At 34.7% G+C, this 15,386-nt stretch overlaps 3 protein-coding genes across 6 annotated transcripts in view; 1 reads left to right on the top strand and 2 right to left on the bottom strand.

The window, feature by feature from the left end:
- Window positions 1-7,249, bottom strand: part of Pip (heparan sulfate 2-O-sulfotransferase pipe) — a 73,343-nt gene extending 66,094 nt beyond the window's left edge. Inside the window, exons 1-2 of the mRNA XM_076391978.1 lie at window positions 7,161-7,249; window positions 6,667-6,899 (exon numbers count right to left, since the gene is read on the bottom strand). The gene's annotated coding sequence lies outside the window, so the exon portion shown is untranslated. The remainder of the gene's footprint in view (window positions 1-6,666; window positions 6,900-7,160) is intronic.
- Window positions 3,424-5,259, top strand: LOC143188354 (uncharacterized). The gene has a single exon (XM_076392562.1). The coding sequence runs from the start codon at window positions 3,424-3,426 to the stop codon at window positions 5,257-5,259; it is 1,836 nt and encodes a 611-aa protein (XP_076248677.1).
- Window positions 7,250-12,450: 5,201 nt separating the features above from the next.
- Window positions 12,451-14,173, bottom strand: LOC143186389 (uncharacterized). 4 transcript variants are annotated; one of them, XM_076390076.1, is made up of 5 exons: window positions 13,983-14,173; window positions 13,705-13,899; window positions 13,402-13,581; window positions 13,200-13,333; window positions 12,458-13,080 (listed from the first exon to the last, which is right to left on the bottom strand). In XM_076390076.1, exons 3-5 carry the CDS (start codon window positions 13,517-13,519, stop codon window positions 12,919-12,921), a joined length of 414 nt encoding a protein of 137 aa, XP_076246191.1. In that variant the 5' UTR covers window positions 13,520-13,581; window positions 13,705-13,899; window positions 13,983-14,173; the 3' UTR covers window positions 12,458-12,918. The 4 variants fall into 4 exon arrangements, with proteins under 4 accessions (XP_076246200.1, XP_076246191.1, XP_076246183.1 ...); XM_076390068.1 differs by having other exon boundaries at window positions 13,705-13,880; XM_076390085.1 differs by lacking the exon at window positions 13,705-13,899 and having other exon boundaries at window positions 12,451-13,080; window positions 13,402-13,561.
- Window positions 14,174-15,386: the final 1,213 nt, after the last annotated feature.

The raw sequence follows: 15,386 nt of genomic DNA, 5'->3' as shown, positions 1-15,386 counted from the left end.
TATGCAAATTCTGAGACGTAGAGTTCTCTAAGCGGCGCTGCAGGTTCTACTAACCCGAGGCTTTTCATCAGAGTTAAAAAAGCTTCGAATCATGAATCAGCGTTGTGTAAATTAGCTAATTTGCTGATATATTCTACTTTTGTGAATTGTTATTTCTGTGTTCCTTTAGTAGATAATGTTTGCCTTTGCTTTCTGGTCTCTGGTATACAGACTGAGTCACGAGAAACAAATATCTTAATGTTTTCGTTATTTATCGTTGTATTAAAAAAGTTCTTAAGACAAAGTTTGACTATTTGTAGAGATATATACAGTGATTGAAAACAATTTTTCCAGCTCACTTTTTTATGATTCTAAAGTGATTATAGTATCTTTTTAAATAGAATCTTATACTTTTTTTTTAAAAAAGATACTGATGACCTTGACATTTCGTAAGAAAATGACCTTGACAAATTTTTTTCCCATCACTGTATCATCTCTTCAGATAGTGAAACTTTGTCTTAAGAACTTTTTTGATACGACGATGAATAATGGAAATATTTAGGGGTCCTGTTGCTCGTGACCCAACCTGTATTAATTATAGTATAATGTGTAGTTTTCGTGAGTGATGAAATTCTGAAAGAATGTGTTCGGCTTACCAACACCGTCATAGAACAGAAAATCACGTATTCATGGCAAAGGATTTTCGACTGTGAAGGCCCGTTTATCGAACCACAACACGTAGTGAACGCAAATAAACGTCGATGAAGATGAACAAAGGACAGGAGCTCGCTATGCATGAATAACCTCTTCCAGGAACATCTTCGTTGTCTTTGAACATATCTGTATTCACAATTGTTCCTTAAATATTCCCAATATTTGAGATTTCCAGCTTGTTCGATTGATTTTTTATAGATTGGAACTGCAATCATACCAATCTTCAAAACAAAATGAAGAACTGAAGAAAATAAAAAGTAAAATAATGTACTGTATCGCGTCTTATGACAAATTAACAGATAATTTCGTATGAATAGATGTAACTAGTCCAAACATCTTTTTACAGTTATGAAACTGAATAATTAATAAGAAGCTTTCCAAAACACTTTACTGCATTTGTGAAAGTCATGAGAATAGTTTAAAACTCGTTGTAAAACTTCTGAACCATGAGTTTTCAAATCAGAATTTTCCAGTAGAATAAGAAATCATGGACAGACATAATAAAAAACTAGTGATAAGCAAATCTCTCGAATTATTACTACCTATAAATAAGGCTACCCCCTAAAAAATGTGTAGCAAAATACTACTACTTTATAAATTTAAATGTGAAGATCTCATTTTCTATTAAAACTATTGTTCACTCTACCGAAACTCTCATCTCAACGAAAGCCCCATCGAATGCAATAATTAAATCAATACAATGGACAGCAGATAAGAAACGTGATTTCGAAGAAGTCGCAGAAGACCCCGATGGTTTCTCGAATAGAACGAATTAATAATAGACTCGGGTTCGTTTCCAAGAAGATCGAGATGCAGAGCTTTGCTCAGCTCCTTTTCCTGCTCTCTGGCAGTCGATACGTGAGGAGATTTTGTCACTAATAGTCCCGCCAGGGAGTTTAACTAAGTTCGTACCCACGGCTTGGTCTTCGTCTTTTTCCTTTTTTTATCCAGAGATTGCGCATCCTCCCACTAGTGCGTCCCCCGCTAAATAGACGCAACACACTCATGTGATACATGTGCACGAATCCATGAGACCCTCGAACACACCTAATATACGCGGAATATACATAAGGGCTTGCAAGACCTGTTTTCTTAACCCGTCCCTAGGAGTCCTGTCGCGAGTTGCTCGCCAGGAATAGGCACTTGGACAGTCTCACTGAGTCTCCAGCCCCGTGTGGTTTTAGGATCCTTGGTCGATTACCTCTTACTGGTAAGCAATCTTCCGTTCCATTATTTGAAAAATATTGATTGAATTGTGAGAACTGCGTTTCTAGTGAAGTGTTCTTGTTTGAATACTTAGGAGGAGAGCTCGCCAAGTTGAAGGCTCATTTTGCAGGAAATATTTGCCGAGATGTAGAATTTATTAAGCTGAATATTCTATAAAATTATACAACGTGTCCCGTAATAAGTGGGCAATATTTCAGGAGCTGATTCAGCGTTTAAAAATAATGAAACAAGTTCATATATACATATATCCTACTTCATCTTATTTAAGAGATATAGCGAGTCTTGGGTTTTGTCATTTAGTATCTGGTTATCTTCATAGGAGACGCTCAGAATGACTATATTGCATTTCAACTCATGTTTGGAGACGCCTCATCATCGCTAGAACTACACTTCCAATAGTCCTTGATGATTCCTGAATTTTTTTAAACCTTTGTCCAGTTTTGGGATTTCAAGTATCCTTGCATATTTTGTGGACAAGATCAAATAAGATATATGTTTATATGAACTTTTTCATTACATTTAAGTTCTAAATCAGAACCTGAAGTATTGTATTAATTAATAAGAAGCTTGTTAAAACACGTTACTGCTTTTGTAATAAGTCATAAAAATACTTTCAAAGTATCAACATTTCTCGTTGTGAAACTTTTAAACTGGAAACTTTCAATTAGACTTTCCAAGTAGAATAAGAAATCATTGACAGACAGTCCGAAGAAAGTAGCGACAGCCAAATCTCTCTATCTGAATGATTACTAAGCAACAAAATACCTCCTAAAAAATATATAGATTATTATAAAACGTAAGAAGGTATGCATAAATGTTTATAAATTTAAATATAAACTCAGACAACAACGAAATCCATGAAATATTGTTTATATGCCTCAATTAAAGTGAATGTTACAGTTGAGAATCTTTGCTCGTTAAAAGGACATAATTTTAGCGTTAGATATAATTGTTAACGTTACCTGGGAAATCGTATTTCTATTGATTGTCTGATCTTTTATTTGTAATAGGAATAAATAAAATTACTAGCAAAAACTTGACTTGAAAATTAAAATTCCACGAGAAATACTGCTTGTTAAAGCAACTTAAGGTCATAAAAATTGTTAAAAAACATTGAAATTATATAAGCACAACTTCAATAGCTCCAATTTCAAAAAGTAGTAAAACCGGTTAAATGGTGCGCGATTCAAGTTACTTTCAAGATACACACGAAGTGTCGTGATTGTTTCAATAGTGCAAAGGCCTGTTGCATAATAGGATGATACTCATAATTCTAGAAAAATATTGTTTAATCTAATATGAAATAATTAATTTAGTTTATGTATACGGGAAATTAAATTTTCTTTGTCTACTAATATTAAATTTATATTAAAAACTACTTTAATTTTTTTTAAATGGAAGTTAACAAATAAATTCTTATAAAAATTATTTCTTCTTAAAAATTCCGTATCGAAAACAATACTCTGAGAAAGGTTTACTTGATTTATTTTCCAGGTTTTAACAATGCTGCTATCTATTCTACTCCTGCCTTTAGTAGCAGCCGCTCCACAGCAATCGACTCTTGAGAACTACATCGTAGACCTTCAGAATGGAACCCTGAAGAACGTTCAATTCAGAGGCGACCCAGTTTCGGAACTCGACTTATCAAATATGGAAATTCGATATATCAACGAAAATGCCCTATGCTACCTATCGAACCTGAGATCTCTAAACCTAGCAAACAATTCCTTGAAAACACTTCCAGCAAGCATCTTCTCCAACTTGAGCCATCTAAATGAATTAAATCTGTCGTATAATAGACTAGGCTCCCTGACCAACGAGCCGTTTTATGCGCTAAAGGAACTTCGAGTTCTCGATATTTCTTACAATCCTATGAAATACCTTTACAGTGGCAAACTGTGCGGCCTGACAAAATCAACGACGATTTTGACCAAGGGAAACATGTTCGATGGTATTAGTACACAAGCATTCAAGAACACTACGAAAGAGCTAATCGACAGTCTTTCCTCTCGACCGCAAAAGGAGTCTACGACTGGCATTGAGCAGAAGTATCGGAAAAAAGGAAAGGCTGTGGATAAGATAAAGGCGGACTTTGAAGCAGCGTTGAAGATCCAACGCTCACCAACTATTGAATTATTTCTAGCAGCTAGAAAACTAAAATTGTGCATATCCAATGGTATAGTTCTTTCGATAGAACCTTTGGAAGAGGACACAGAGATTGCAGAAGGAAGCTCGTGCATGGAACTGTCGATGGTAAACATAGGTCCAATATTGGACCTTAGGAATTTGGGCATTAAAGGTTTCCAAAAAGGCTGGTACCAGCTACAAGTCTTGCCAATATTCGCTTTGAACTTGGCGAACAATGACATAACTGAAATTACCAAGGAGATGCTGAACGATCTACCTGCAGACCTATTCGCGGTGAACCTCGAACGTAACAAGATTAGGTCTGTAAAGAGTCAGGTGATTGAGAACTCGTACATTAAATGGTTAGAGCTGAATTCCAACTTCATCTCAGAAATCGAGACAGGTGCTCTGCAGAAAACACAATTAACCTTTCTGTTCCTCTACGACAACCAACTGCGCGATCTCTCCTTCGTCTCCAGCTTGCCCTCGTCATTGACAATATTCCTACTGAACAACAATCTGATTACATCGATCCCTAATGAAGCTTTCTCTCACCTCAACACGTTGCGTCTCTTGAAGTTGGACAACAACAACATCGAGACCCTTCAGAGCAACGTCTTTAAAGGCCTGACATCCCTGTCAATCCTCAGCATCGCGAACAACAATCTGACGAAAATAGAACAGCCGGTGTTGAGCGACTTGGAGAACTTGAAATCACTGAACTTGGATGGGAACAAGCTCAGAAAGATCAGCAACAAGACGTTCGCTTATTTACCGCAAACACTGAAAGACTTGTCCCTCGAGTTCAACGAAATAGACAGTCTCGAGGCGGGTAGTTTCGTCAAAGTACCTAAAAACACGTTGTCTTTAAGTAGAAACAAGATTTCGAGTGTTCCACGAGGCACGTTCGATTTACCGACCCTTAAAGAGCTCTACTTAGACCAGAATAACCTGACGACCATCGATGGCGACAGTTATGAGGGGTTACCTCAGTTGTTCAGTCTCTGGCTGAGTAATAACCAAATCAAAGAGATACCCAAGGGCTCGTGCAGGAATCTGAAGAGCCTAGTCTTCCTCGATATCTCGAACAATCCCTTTGTACGATTGGAGAACGGTGCTCTTTACGGACTGAACATCGAAAAAGACAACTTCGTCTGTATTAGCAATAATTGCCTTGAGGAGATCCAGGCTGGAGTATTCGACAACATTTAATTAAACCACGTTTCTCTTATCGAACAACGTGTTACACTGAAGTATCTATGCGTTTGCTTTTAATAATAGGCTTGATATTAGGGTACGAGCTATGTAGCTAAATTTGCATTACCTACAGCTTTGTTCTAATTGTTCGATATGCATTTTTGGTAATAAATAGTTCATTTATTACCTCTTCTATATTTCTCTGTTTTGTAATACTTTTTTGTAGTTTTACTGGAAATTTCTCCTCGTAGTTGCTAGTATATAAATATACGTATTGTATACATGTGTATGTAGTGCTTTGCGTGTATCACTTACGATTATGAAGTGCATGTTTTGTTACGAGAAGTATTGTATTTTTAAGAGAAATAAATGAGTACTTAATCTCTGACAATGAGCTTTTAAATGACAAAAATTGTGGAAAACTGGACTGAATCGTAAAAAATTTATGAGAACGGAAACTGTACCTTTGAACAGTAATGCGTTTTAATTTGCAAACAATGACTGAGCATTCACGAGTAAATGACGAGACCCGTTATATGGAACGTTCATAAATTTTGACTTAATTGCAAAAGACGTTTCCAAAGGAAACGGACGCGTCGTTTTATTACAGGGTCTTCGTTATGAGACAATGAACGTCTTCCAGTTTGAAAGGGTTCAAGACGGTCGAGAAAGCAACCGTGATAATTTTCATAAACTGGTTACCCATTCGCTTTCTTTCGAACGTGACTGTGCCTGTACACACGTATGTGTAGCGTATGGTAAATGAAATTATGTGTCTCCTGGTTTACGACTGGCTGGCCTTGACTTTCACGCGAACTTTGGAACCCTGAAGTGCGATTGAATTCTAAATGGATCGACACGCTTCGCGACAATCATGAATCGCTCATTTTCTCGGTAAAAAGAGCTCAAATTTGCCATAGAAATGTTAGTACAGAAAATGGTTTAAGTGAAAAGTTTGAAAAAATGGAATTTATCACTTATCTTGTAATTTAGATCGGTGCAATGTCAAATAAGTGATAAATTCCATTTTTCAAACTTTTCACTTAAACCACTTACACAATTACCAGTACTGGAAGGTATCGATACAGAAAAGCTACACCAACTTAAAAATAGTTAAATTTTCGTTTCCTATTATCCTTTTGCATATGTAACTATATGCAACTTCTTTTTCTTTTTCTTAACCCAAAGATTATTTTTCATATATACATGCAAATTATAATTCTACATGTATTGCCCTTTAGAAATATATTTTTTTATTCGCATTATTGTAATAATTGTATTTATCATGTAGTGGCGCACTGAGAAAAAGTAGGCCATATCCCTTGGAATTACCATATTTCTAAGTATATTTTCTCTCAGTTTTTATCCCTATGAAACAATTCCATCACGAAATGAAAATTGACACTGAAAAGATCGACATACCTGTCTCCAATCTGTCAACGGCATTGCCGAGGGTGCCATTCCCATAGTTTGCTTTCAAACGCCGCCAAAGAGGCGTATTCTCACATACCAGCCGTGTCTCGGTCGGTGGTGAAGGTCCCGAGCAATTTCGTGGCACTGACACTCTATACCCGCGTTCTCCACTTCCGGTTTAGCAACGGTACCTCTCAGGGTTATCGAACGTGTGTCTGTCAGGACTACCGTCCGATATCTATCTGCGAACACAAACACGTACGTTCAATATTGACATACACCGCTGGCATAATTCGCTAGGGAAACATCTTCACGTGATTTATGTAATCGACAGACTGTTGGCAAACTGACGTTATGGAATTCGGTGTTCCTTTCGAAATTTTGAACACTGCTAATTGATTATAGTGTGGACCAAACTTCGGTTTGTTTTGGTTTCGTTTTTCACCTGCTTCTGAGTAGCTGGTGCTAAGTAACTGATGTTAAGTACTGGTATTAAAAATTACCTTTTCTAATGAAAATCATTTTCTTTCTCCTTTTTCAATTTTATTCCCATTACATCCACTTCTTCAAGAATACAACTGCTGTTATACCGAATTGTTTTCAAGTTCCCATCACCTGAAAAGAAAGTTAAGCTGGTTAGTAAAAATGATCTTCAGTTGTTGCTAAATATAGATCGAGTACCTATATAAATATTTACACCTACAAGAAATTATATAAGGAGGAATTGAAAAACAAACAGAAAAGAAAATAGAACTTCAATGCACTTGCTATGGAACTCATAATCAAGATACATCTAATCTACCGCGGTTTCTCTCGTGATTACCTAACTATGGTGCATTGTAACACTTTTCTTTGAAGTTACGCCTGACCACAACTATTTCGTGGCTAAAGTAAAAAAATTTGAAGAAAAGCCTGTCTTATAATCTCTTGTAATCAATGTCACGGCTGCCTGCAGATGACCGATTTAAAAGCATGTATTCTTCCCTACAATAACCACCACAAAACCATACGAATCTGATAAATCGAACTTTTACAATCAAGCCCCGTAAAAACCTCTTTCAAATCACGTGTACAGATCAAAGTGCAAGAGATTCATGGGAAGTAAATTATAAGGGAGAATGTAGGTTACTGGACACATCAATAAGAATAAGGAAAGGGGTGCCACGAGATCTCCAACAGACGTTCAGAGGAGAAAAGGTGAAAACCCAGGTGAAAGCTCCAAAACTGGAGTTCATCGACCTTGCTCTTCGTGAACGTGCATATGATTCATGCGTGACCATCACAAGGTGATGCGTCTTCGACCAATCGTCTTCTCTGGCACACAAAACCCGATGTATCGAATAAAGTGTATGAAAGAAGTATCACGCGGCGGTAAAAGTCAAGAGTGACGGGAATGGATTTTGGTTCGCGGCCAGAAAACGCTTCCACGTCGATATCTACTCGGAACTTTATTAACCGCTGCCACAACGTGATGAGAAAACCAGCTTTGAAAGCATATCGCACTCTGTTTTAACTTAGAACGGTGTTTCGAGATACATCCTGATTGCGGTATATTTTTTTACCCTGCGTGCTGAACTTGGGAAAAATGCAGAAAATGCTGAATGCTAGACGAGTGGGTAATATTTAAGTGTGTCGACATAGATAGCGTGGTAGTTATAAATTTTAGAAAATAAAACATAGCGGAGAGGAAGGAAACATATATATATAGAGGTACTCGACTATAATTAGTTTTCGAGTACACGTGAAGCTATTCGCGAGGAGGTAGCCAATTTTGTTATAAGTACAGGAATTGAGTAACCGAAGCAAATAGAAAATTAAGGAAAATTCGAGATTATGATACTAGGAAATTTGAATACTGAGATATTTGACATTTTGAATATAACTGAAGTCGTAAATATTTTCAAACATCAATTTGACAACAACGGTACCCACATGCGGGTGACAGTTTTATAGTTCTGTGAATGTATTAGTTGCTAGAATAAATCATGTACTGTGAAATGAATAAAGAAATTAACTCAGGAAGTATGCAATTGTTGCAGAAACAATTTCAAATATTAGAGCAAAAATCTACTGATCCACATTGTGAAAAAATTTCTAATCTATGAGCAGTTCATTGCCTCTTCGATTATAAAAAATTGTTTCATTGAACATCGAGATTACGAGCACGGATTTTGAAGAAGATTTAGGTCAATGAGAACCGGTTTTAAGAACTCACTACGTTCAACGCTTCGAAATAGTCGATTTCGCATATTAATCTTTCACAATGGAATTTTCTATCATGCAAAATATACATCTTCATAGAAACATAAACAAGTCTAATTTCAGCAAATGAAACGTGGGACGCATGATTTCATCCTTTCACTAGTCGCGTGGGTGAAGTAAAAGTTCTTCCCTTGATTTGTGGATAGAGAACATTTCACGTTGAAGTAGTACAATATGAAATTTGCATACGCGAACAAGATGAATAATACGATTACAAATGAATGATATGCAATTCAAAGGAGTTAAAACACTGAATACATGGGGAAGAACTACAGAAGAAATTCGCAATCAGGATAGATAATTACTGAAAATTCAAACAAGCTTCACTTCATGCCAAATGAACAACTTAAATACAGTATACATACAATATACAAATATCTAATGTATTATACAAATATTTAACTACTTAGAATTGCAAAGTGTTTAACTATTCGTAGCTGATCGAATTCTATGATTTATTTCCTGGAAGTTCCAGGCTGGAACTTATGGTTTTATATAATAAAGAGATTTCTGATTTTCACACGATGCATAATAATTCTTAATTATTCAGGGTTAACACCAAATTAACTCTCTTTAAAGCATTATAAACTTCATACGAATCCGACTCTCAGTCGTCAGACCGTGTCGTTCACAGAGATTGCTCATGCAATTAATTTTAACTTAATGAATATGCATGAAATAATAGTAAAATGAATTGAAGGGTGCAGTTCAGGCATCATCGAGAACGGAAAGTTGTCGTCCTTTTACGTGAAACACGAAACTGCTTGCAAAACTGTCGCCCGGTATTTCTGTACCAGCAAAACTGGACTCAGGCTTGAATTACACACAGACATCGTGTTGTACGATTTTCGAGATCGTAATGCACGATGAACACCATGCCGATGAAATACACACTTCCTAGATTTATTTCGAACGATACCATTACAAAATCCCATATATGTTTCACTTGCGAAAGGAGTAGCGTCTTTTTCAATTTCTTTCGTGTCACACGATCGGGCTAGAATCGATTCGTGGTTTCCGTGTAGAACATCATATATCGTAAAATAGATGATTTCAAAATTTGAAAGGACTTTCAGTGGCTACCTCGATGAACGCTGGGAATTTAATTCAATAGACCTTTTTATGACCCTATAAAAGCTTGGTGGTTTGAAAAACGAATAAAACATATCTAATAATTATTAATTTTCCGAGGTTTGATTAGTAACTTGAATATACGTCGTTTTATTCGTATAAAGCTGAGGTTTGTTGCTCTTTGTTTTGCATGAAGCAAAATATGTATGTCGGAACTTCTGAGAGTATTCAGTTTTAATATTTAAATGAATGCCTAACTTTTACAATTTTGGAGATCTTAACATCAAAATTATATTTCTGTTTCCTATGTGCATATATATATGCTGATAAGAGAAATACTGTTTCTGTGATTTCTACTAATAATACAAAACCATCAGCAGTAAAACCTGATTTTAATAGGGTCATGCATACTAAATTAAATGAAATTATAATCAGTGATTTTTAGATACCACATCCTAAAATTCGCCTGTTTCCAAATATTAAATAATTCATTATATTATTCGGCACAGGTTTCTCTGTATTAATTTACTTAATATTCATTTGTAACACACTTTTAATATAAATTATCTTGAAATCTCTTCGATTAAATTGTTTAATATTAATGAACTGTTTAGAACAAATAAATCTCATCTTGAATCATTTGGAACAATATAGAAATTAGTGAGAAATGTGTGGTATTTAGGTACCAAAATGCGAAGACAGCTTTTCTTGTTTCAGCAAGAAACTAACATGAAATTTCGCAATCATTTCCGCATTCTCCGATCATGTACCTCGGTGTTGGATTACGCGAAAGAAAAAAAAATGCGAGTTTTTATGTGTAATTAATCGGAGACAATAAGAGCGTTGATACAATCAGCCGCGCGAGAACCGCAATTAAAATCCAGTAAAACATGAAGTTTAATGAGACGTCGTAAATCTTACATGCGCGTCTTACGTGGAGAACTTGAAGAGTATACATCTTCCAGAAGAATCACAAATAAGTATTTTCATGCCTTGAGCATGCAATAAGGTGAAAAAGTTTCATAACTTCTCGCGAAACTTATAATGTTTCACACTTTGATCTTTCTTTTACAACCACAACTATCTAAAAGATAAGTGGTATAATTAATTTTGTAGATCTTAACAAAATTGGCACTAAATAATTTCATTGATCTTACTTTCTTCAAACAAAACATATTATTAGTAAACATGTGCAGAAAATTTGATAAAGTTTTACAACAGATTTTGTTGTATTTCTATTTCTCCTTTATTAATTTAAAATTATATCCCAATTAATACTGCGCAGAGAAGCTTTAATCATGACTGTCGAGAACGATTTCTGAGAAGCATTTGAAACACGACTCGACACGATGCAATTTCACTTTCGGACACGAATTCAAAAGTAATTCTACCATGCGACATTGTGTAGGCTCGTTCGCGTGTTAAATGACAGAAAAACTGCTTTCTAAAGAAACGCAATATCAAATTCGCTATCAAATTTTACTCAATTTCATGAAAAATATATATTGTCAATAATAAACTAAAATCGAAATCGGAGGGTATATTCTTTCAATCAAAAAGATCTCTTATTTCCATTCATCTTTGTGGTTTCTTTACTTTGTAATTTGTGTTCTGTTTTCCGAATGATTGTAGGTAGTCATTTCAGAAATTACTGTCATTTGTTGAAATGACGGTCAAATCACAAATAAAATTGGCTTTGGCTTGTATAAATTAACTAAAGCCATTATTTTACATTTCGTTTTAGAAAAAGTTTTAAAAATATATAAATGAAACGAAATACTTTCTATTTCCATATTTTATAAAATATGTAATAGGAAATGACATCTATTAAATATTGATATAAATTTGAAGTATGAAAAATATAAAAATTTTCAAAAATTAAATATTCTAAAGCAACTATCAAGATAAGAAAATATTGTTATTGATAAGAAGTTATTTCCAGATAGTAAAATTATCACTATTATGTAACCAGTAAAACATATGTATATTTATGTAATAGTGACTTCCTAGATATGAGCAACACTGATAATTATATGTCTAATTTTACTCTTTTAAATAATTTTTTTTACCGAAACTATATATCTATATAGTTATCACTTTGTTAAAACATTTTTTAAAAAATGGTAAAGGTGAATGTCATAGATTATAAATGTAAATAATTACGTGTACTATTTCACAACAAAATATAACTCCACTTACAAGTAGTGTAAATGAGGGGACGGAATCCGTTGACTGACATCGTTAACAATTTCACACATTTCATTTTATTTTGTACGTCCACTGTTCTTTTACATAATTACTTGAAATATGTCACTTTACACATACAGTAATAATTAAACTCATAATTATAACGTACATTTAAATATTATTTTTAAAATAAACTTTGATTTAAATTTTGGATAAATAACACAATTTTAATCTTGTCAATTCTTTAAAATTTTTTTACTCACTTCAATATACTCATGTTACTACAGTAAGGTTTATCATTGAACATATTTATTTTAAAAATAAATCCTCTCCATTGGATTTTATTCAAATAATTTTAATAATCATAATGGGATTGTTAACTGCTCATAAAATAATCTTACTATATATAACACATAGTGGAAGAAATATCACACAATGTGTTGTTTACTTGTTTCATTTTCTGCATAAAATGTTTAATAAAATGTATGTTAACATTAAATAAACTTTGAACACATTATTCATTTCAAATTAAGTAGAAATAATACAACAATGGCTGCAGATTATAGAGCCATTTAAATTATTTAAAAAAGAACAATAGTCTTTAGCTTTACTATCACAAAGCTTCTTAAAATAGGTTTGATAAACCTCTGGTCGATGGACAAATTCAATAACATTAAATGTTGGTAGTGAATCAACACATAGTGGTATTCTAAAAAACACCAACTACGGCAAAACAAAAATTCACGGCGGTTGAGAGTTATACATATTGTTATCATCCGGTAACACTAAATCAGATGCTGATTCGTCTTCAAATATGCCCTCATCTACCTCATCATCAGAAATGGTAAGTTCCTCAGGATATTTATAACTGCTACTTAACTGACTGGACGGTACCACTTGCTCCTAAAAATGGATGTATAATAAAGTAACTATAATATAACTGTATTACATAAGCATCAAAAAGAGTAATTCATAACACATGTATAATTAAACTATCACTCTTCCTATAACAATCAATTTACCTCAGATTCTGTATTTACATCCTGCAATGATATATCAGTTTCATAATCAAACATATCTTCTTCTGGTTCTTCTACCGGATAAACCGGTAACTGTGCAGAACTCTCGTTTAAATTCATAGTAACTTCTGGCACACCTACAAATACATATAGTTCCTTATTAGTTATACGCATCCAATTTGTACTTCCTTTTACAACTGCTTACTGAGTGGATCGTCCGTACGATTATCCAATACTAAATAATCCGTTAATCTGTTATTGTTACTATTGTCGTATCTACAAAGCATCAATTCATGACTGTTCTGATTTTGCAATTCATCCATATCCCGTTTACTCAGGTTGACAGTACGCTCAGACTGGATGGTCTACGAAATATCTATGCTCACTAAAAAGATCATTTGCATGTTTAATGTGAATTTGCAGGAACAATGGTTACATTAATTAAATGACGCGTGAATCATGAACATATGAGATACAATCATTTAAACACGAATTAGGAGAGATTTACTTTGAACTGTTATATCTAGCTGTTGCAAGACAGCAATGAATATTTCGTGATGATGAGGATCTCATGGATCCTCTTTCTCCTTCGAAATGCATCATCTCGAGCGAATGACTCCTACACAGATTGACGATACGGAACTCTTCGTCCTTTGCTCTGTTACTGTTAAAACTCTGATCGATCTATCAACATTTCGTTTCTCTTTTTAATTGAACTGTGAAATCTAAAAAATGTGCTACGTCACCGTAGTCGGCATGACGCATTCCACGAACACGAAAGCTCACCTTCAAGTAATTTGCAGTTTCCTTAATTCGTACAACGTGGGAACGATACGAATTTCTTTCAAAACTTAAACACCGTCGGAAACCAAAATCATAACACAATATTGTTAACGTTGAGCGAGCGTAATCACAAGAGAGGTTTACGAGTGGACATATCACCTTCTGGACTTTCGTGTGTCCCAAGTCCGACTGCCTTACCGATATAGAAATTCAAGGTTGATCTCAGCGACCTCTGTTCACGAATAACGGAGAGTTTACGAACTATTCACTGAAGTGGTGTTGGTGAACAAAGCTATGTGTCAATGATCATCGATATAGGCTCACTGCTCATGCTCACTACACGTTTTTAAGATGAACTCACGCTCATGGTAATTCCATGTCGGTTTCAGCAAAAATTGTGTATCGCAGAAATAAAATTTTCACAACATGAATAACTACAAAATTCTTATTCTAAACATTTTAAAAGAGCAGTCGCATGGGACGCTAAAGCAGCCAAAAGGGGCGCTAAAGAAGCAGCCACAAGCGGCGCTAAAAAGTAAAATATATCAAAAAGACTTTCCAGCATTCTTCTTATTCTATAGGTTACATAAATTCTAATTCTCATTCTATATTAATTCGAAGAAAAGTTACTTTAAGTAACACAATAAAATAGAATACTAAACACTTACCTCGCGACGAGCTCTACACTTCTGCGCCATTCCATTCGAAGTGGGCTGCGCGCGCAGCTTCGAGAATCGAAAGAATAATTGACGCGAGAGATCCTCAAGCGAAACTACGGTGTCACCCATTATACAGTATGAAACAGCAAAGTAACCGCGAAAGATTCTCAAAGCACGAACTGGAGTCACCACTGACGATCACTGTACAAAACAAAATTTATGGTTTTCTATAAAAAATCTATTACACAGAACACAAAATATAAAGAAAATTAGTAATATGCCTAAACTATTTCTATTTTGCTTTCAAAACTATGGAAAATATAATGAAAGTCTACGAAACGTATCAGAATAAAAAACAGGCATATATCAACTATATTTTATTACTAACAATGTCAAAATGGAAATGACATTCAAAATTTGTTAAATCTATGTAATTGTAGTAGCGTAAAAGACGTTTTTGGCTACAATATATTGCTGAATACTTGTACAATACAAGAGTGACAACATTTTTTCAAACAAGTATTATTCATTACAATTATCGAAATTAAAATAACTTTTCCTTGAATTATGTGGCAGTATGTTAAAATTAAAGTCACGTACCTTTATGAATGATCGGGAACCGAAAGGAATAAGACGTGTTTAATACGACGAAAGATTCAGACGTCTGACCTCCAGCGCGTCTGGGAACGAAATGACACCGCGCGCATTTCGAACATAAAGATGGCGGCCGAACTCAACAATAGTGGCG

This window comes from Calliopsis andreniformis, chromosome 2 (assembly GCF_051401765.1).
Source record: "Calliopsis andreniformis isolate RMS-2024a chromosome 2, iyCalAndr_principal, whole genome shotgun sequence".
In the NCBI taxonomy this organism is placed as follows: Eukaryota; Metazoa; Arthropoda; class Insecta; order Hymenoptera; family Andrenidae; genus Calliopsis; species Calliopsis andreniformis.
Note: the sequence above shows the minus strand (reverse complement) of the source record. Positions and strands in the feature narration are given on the sequence as shown.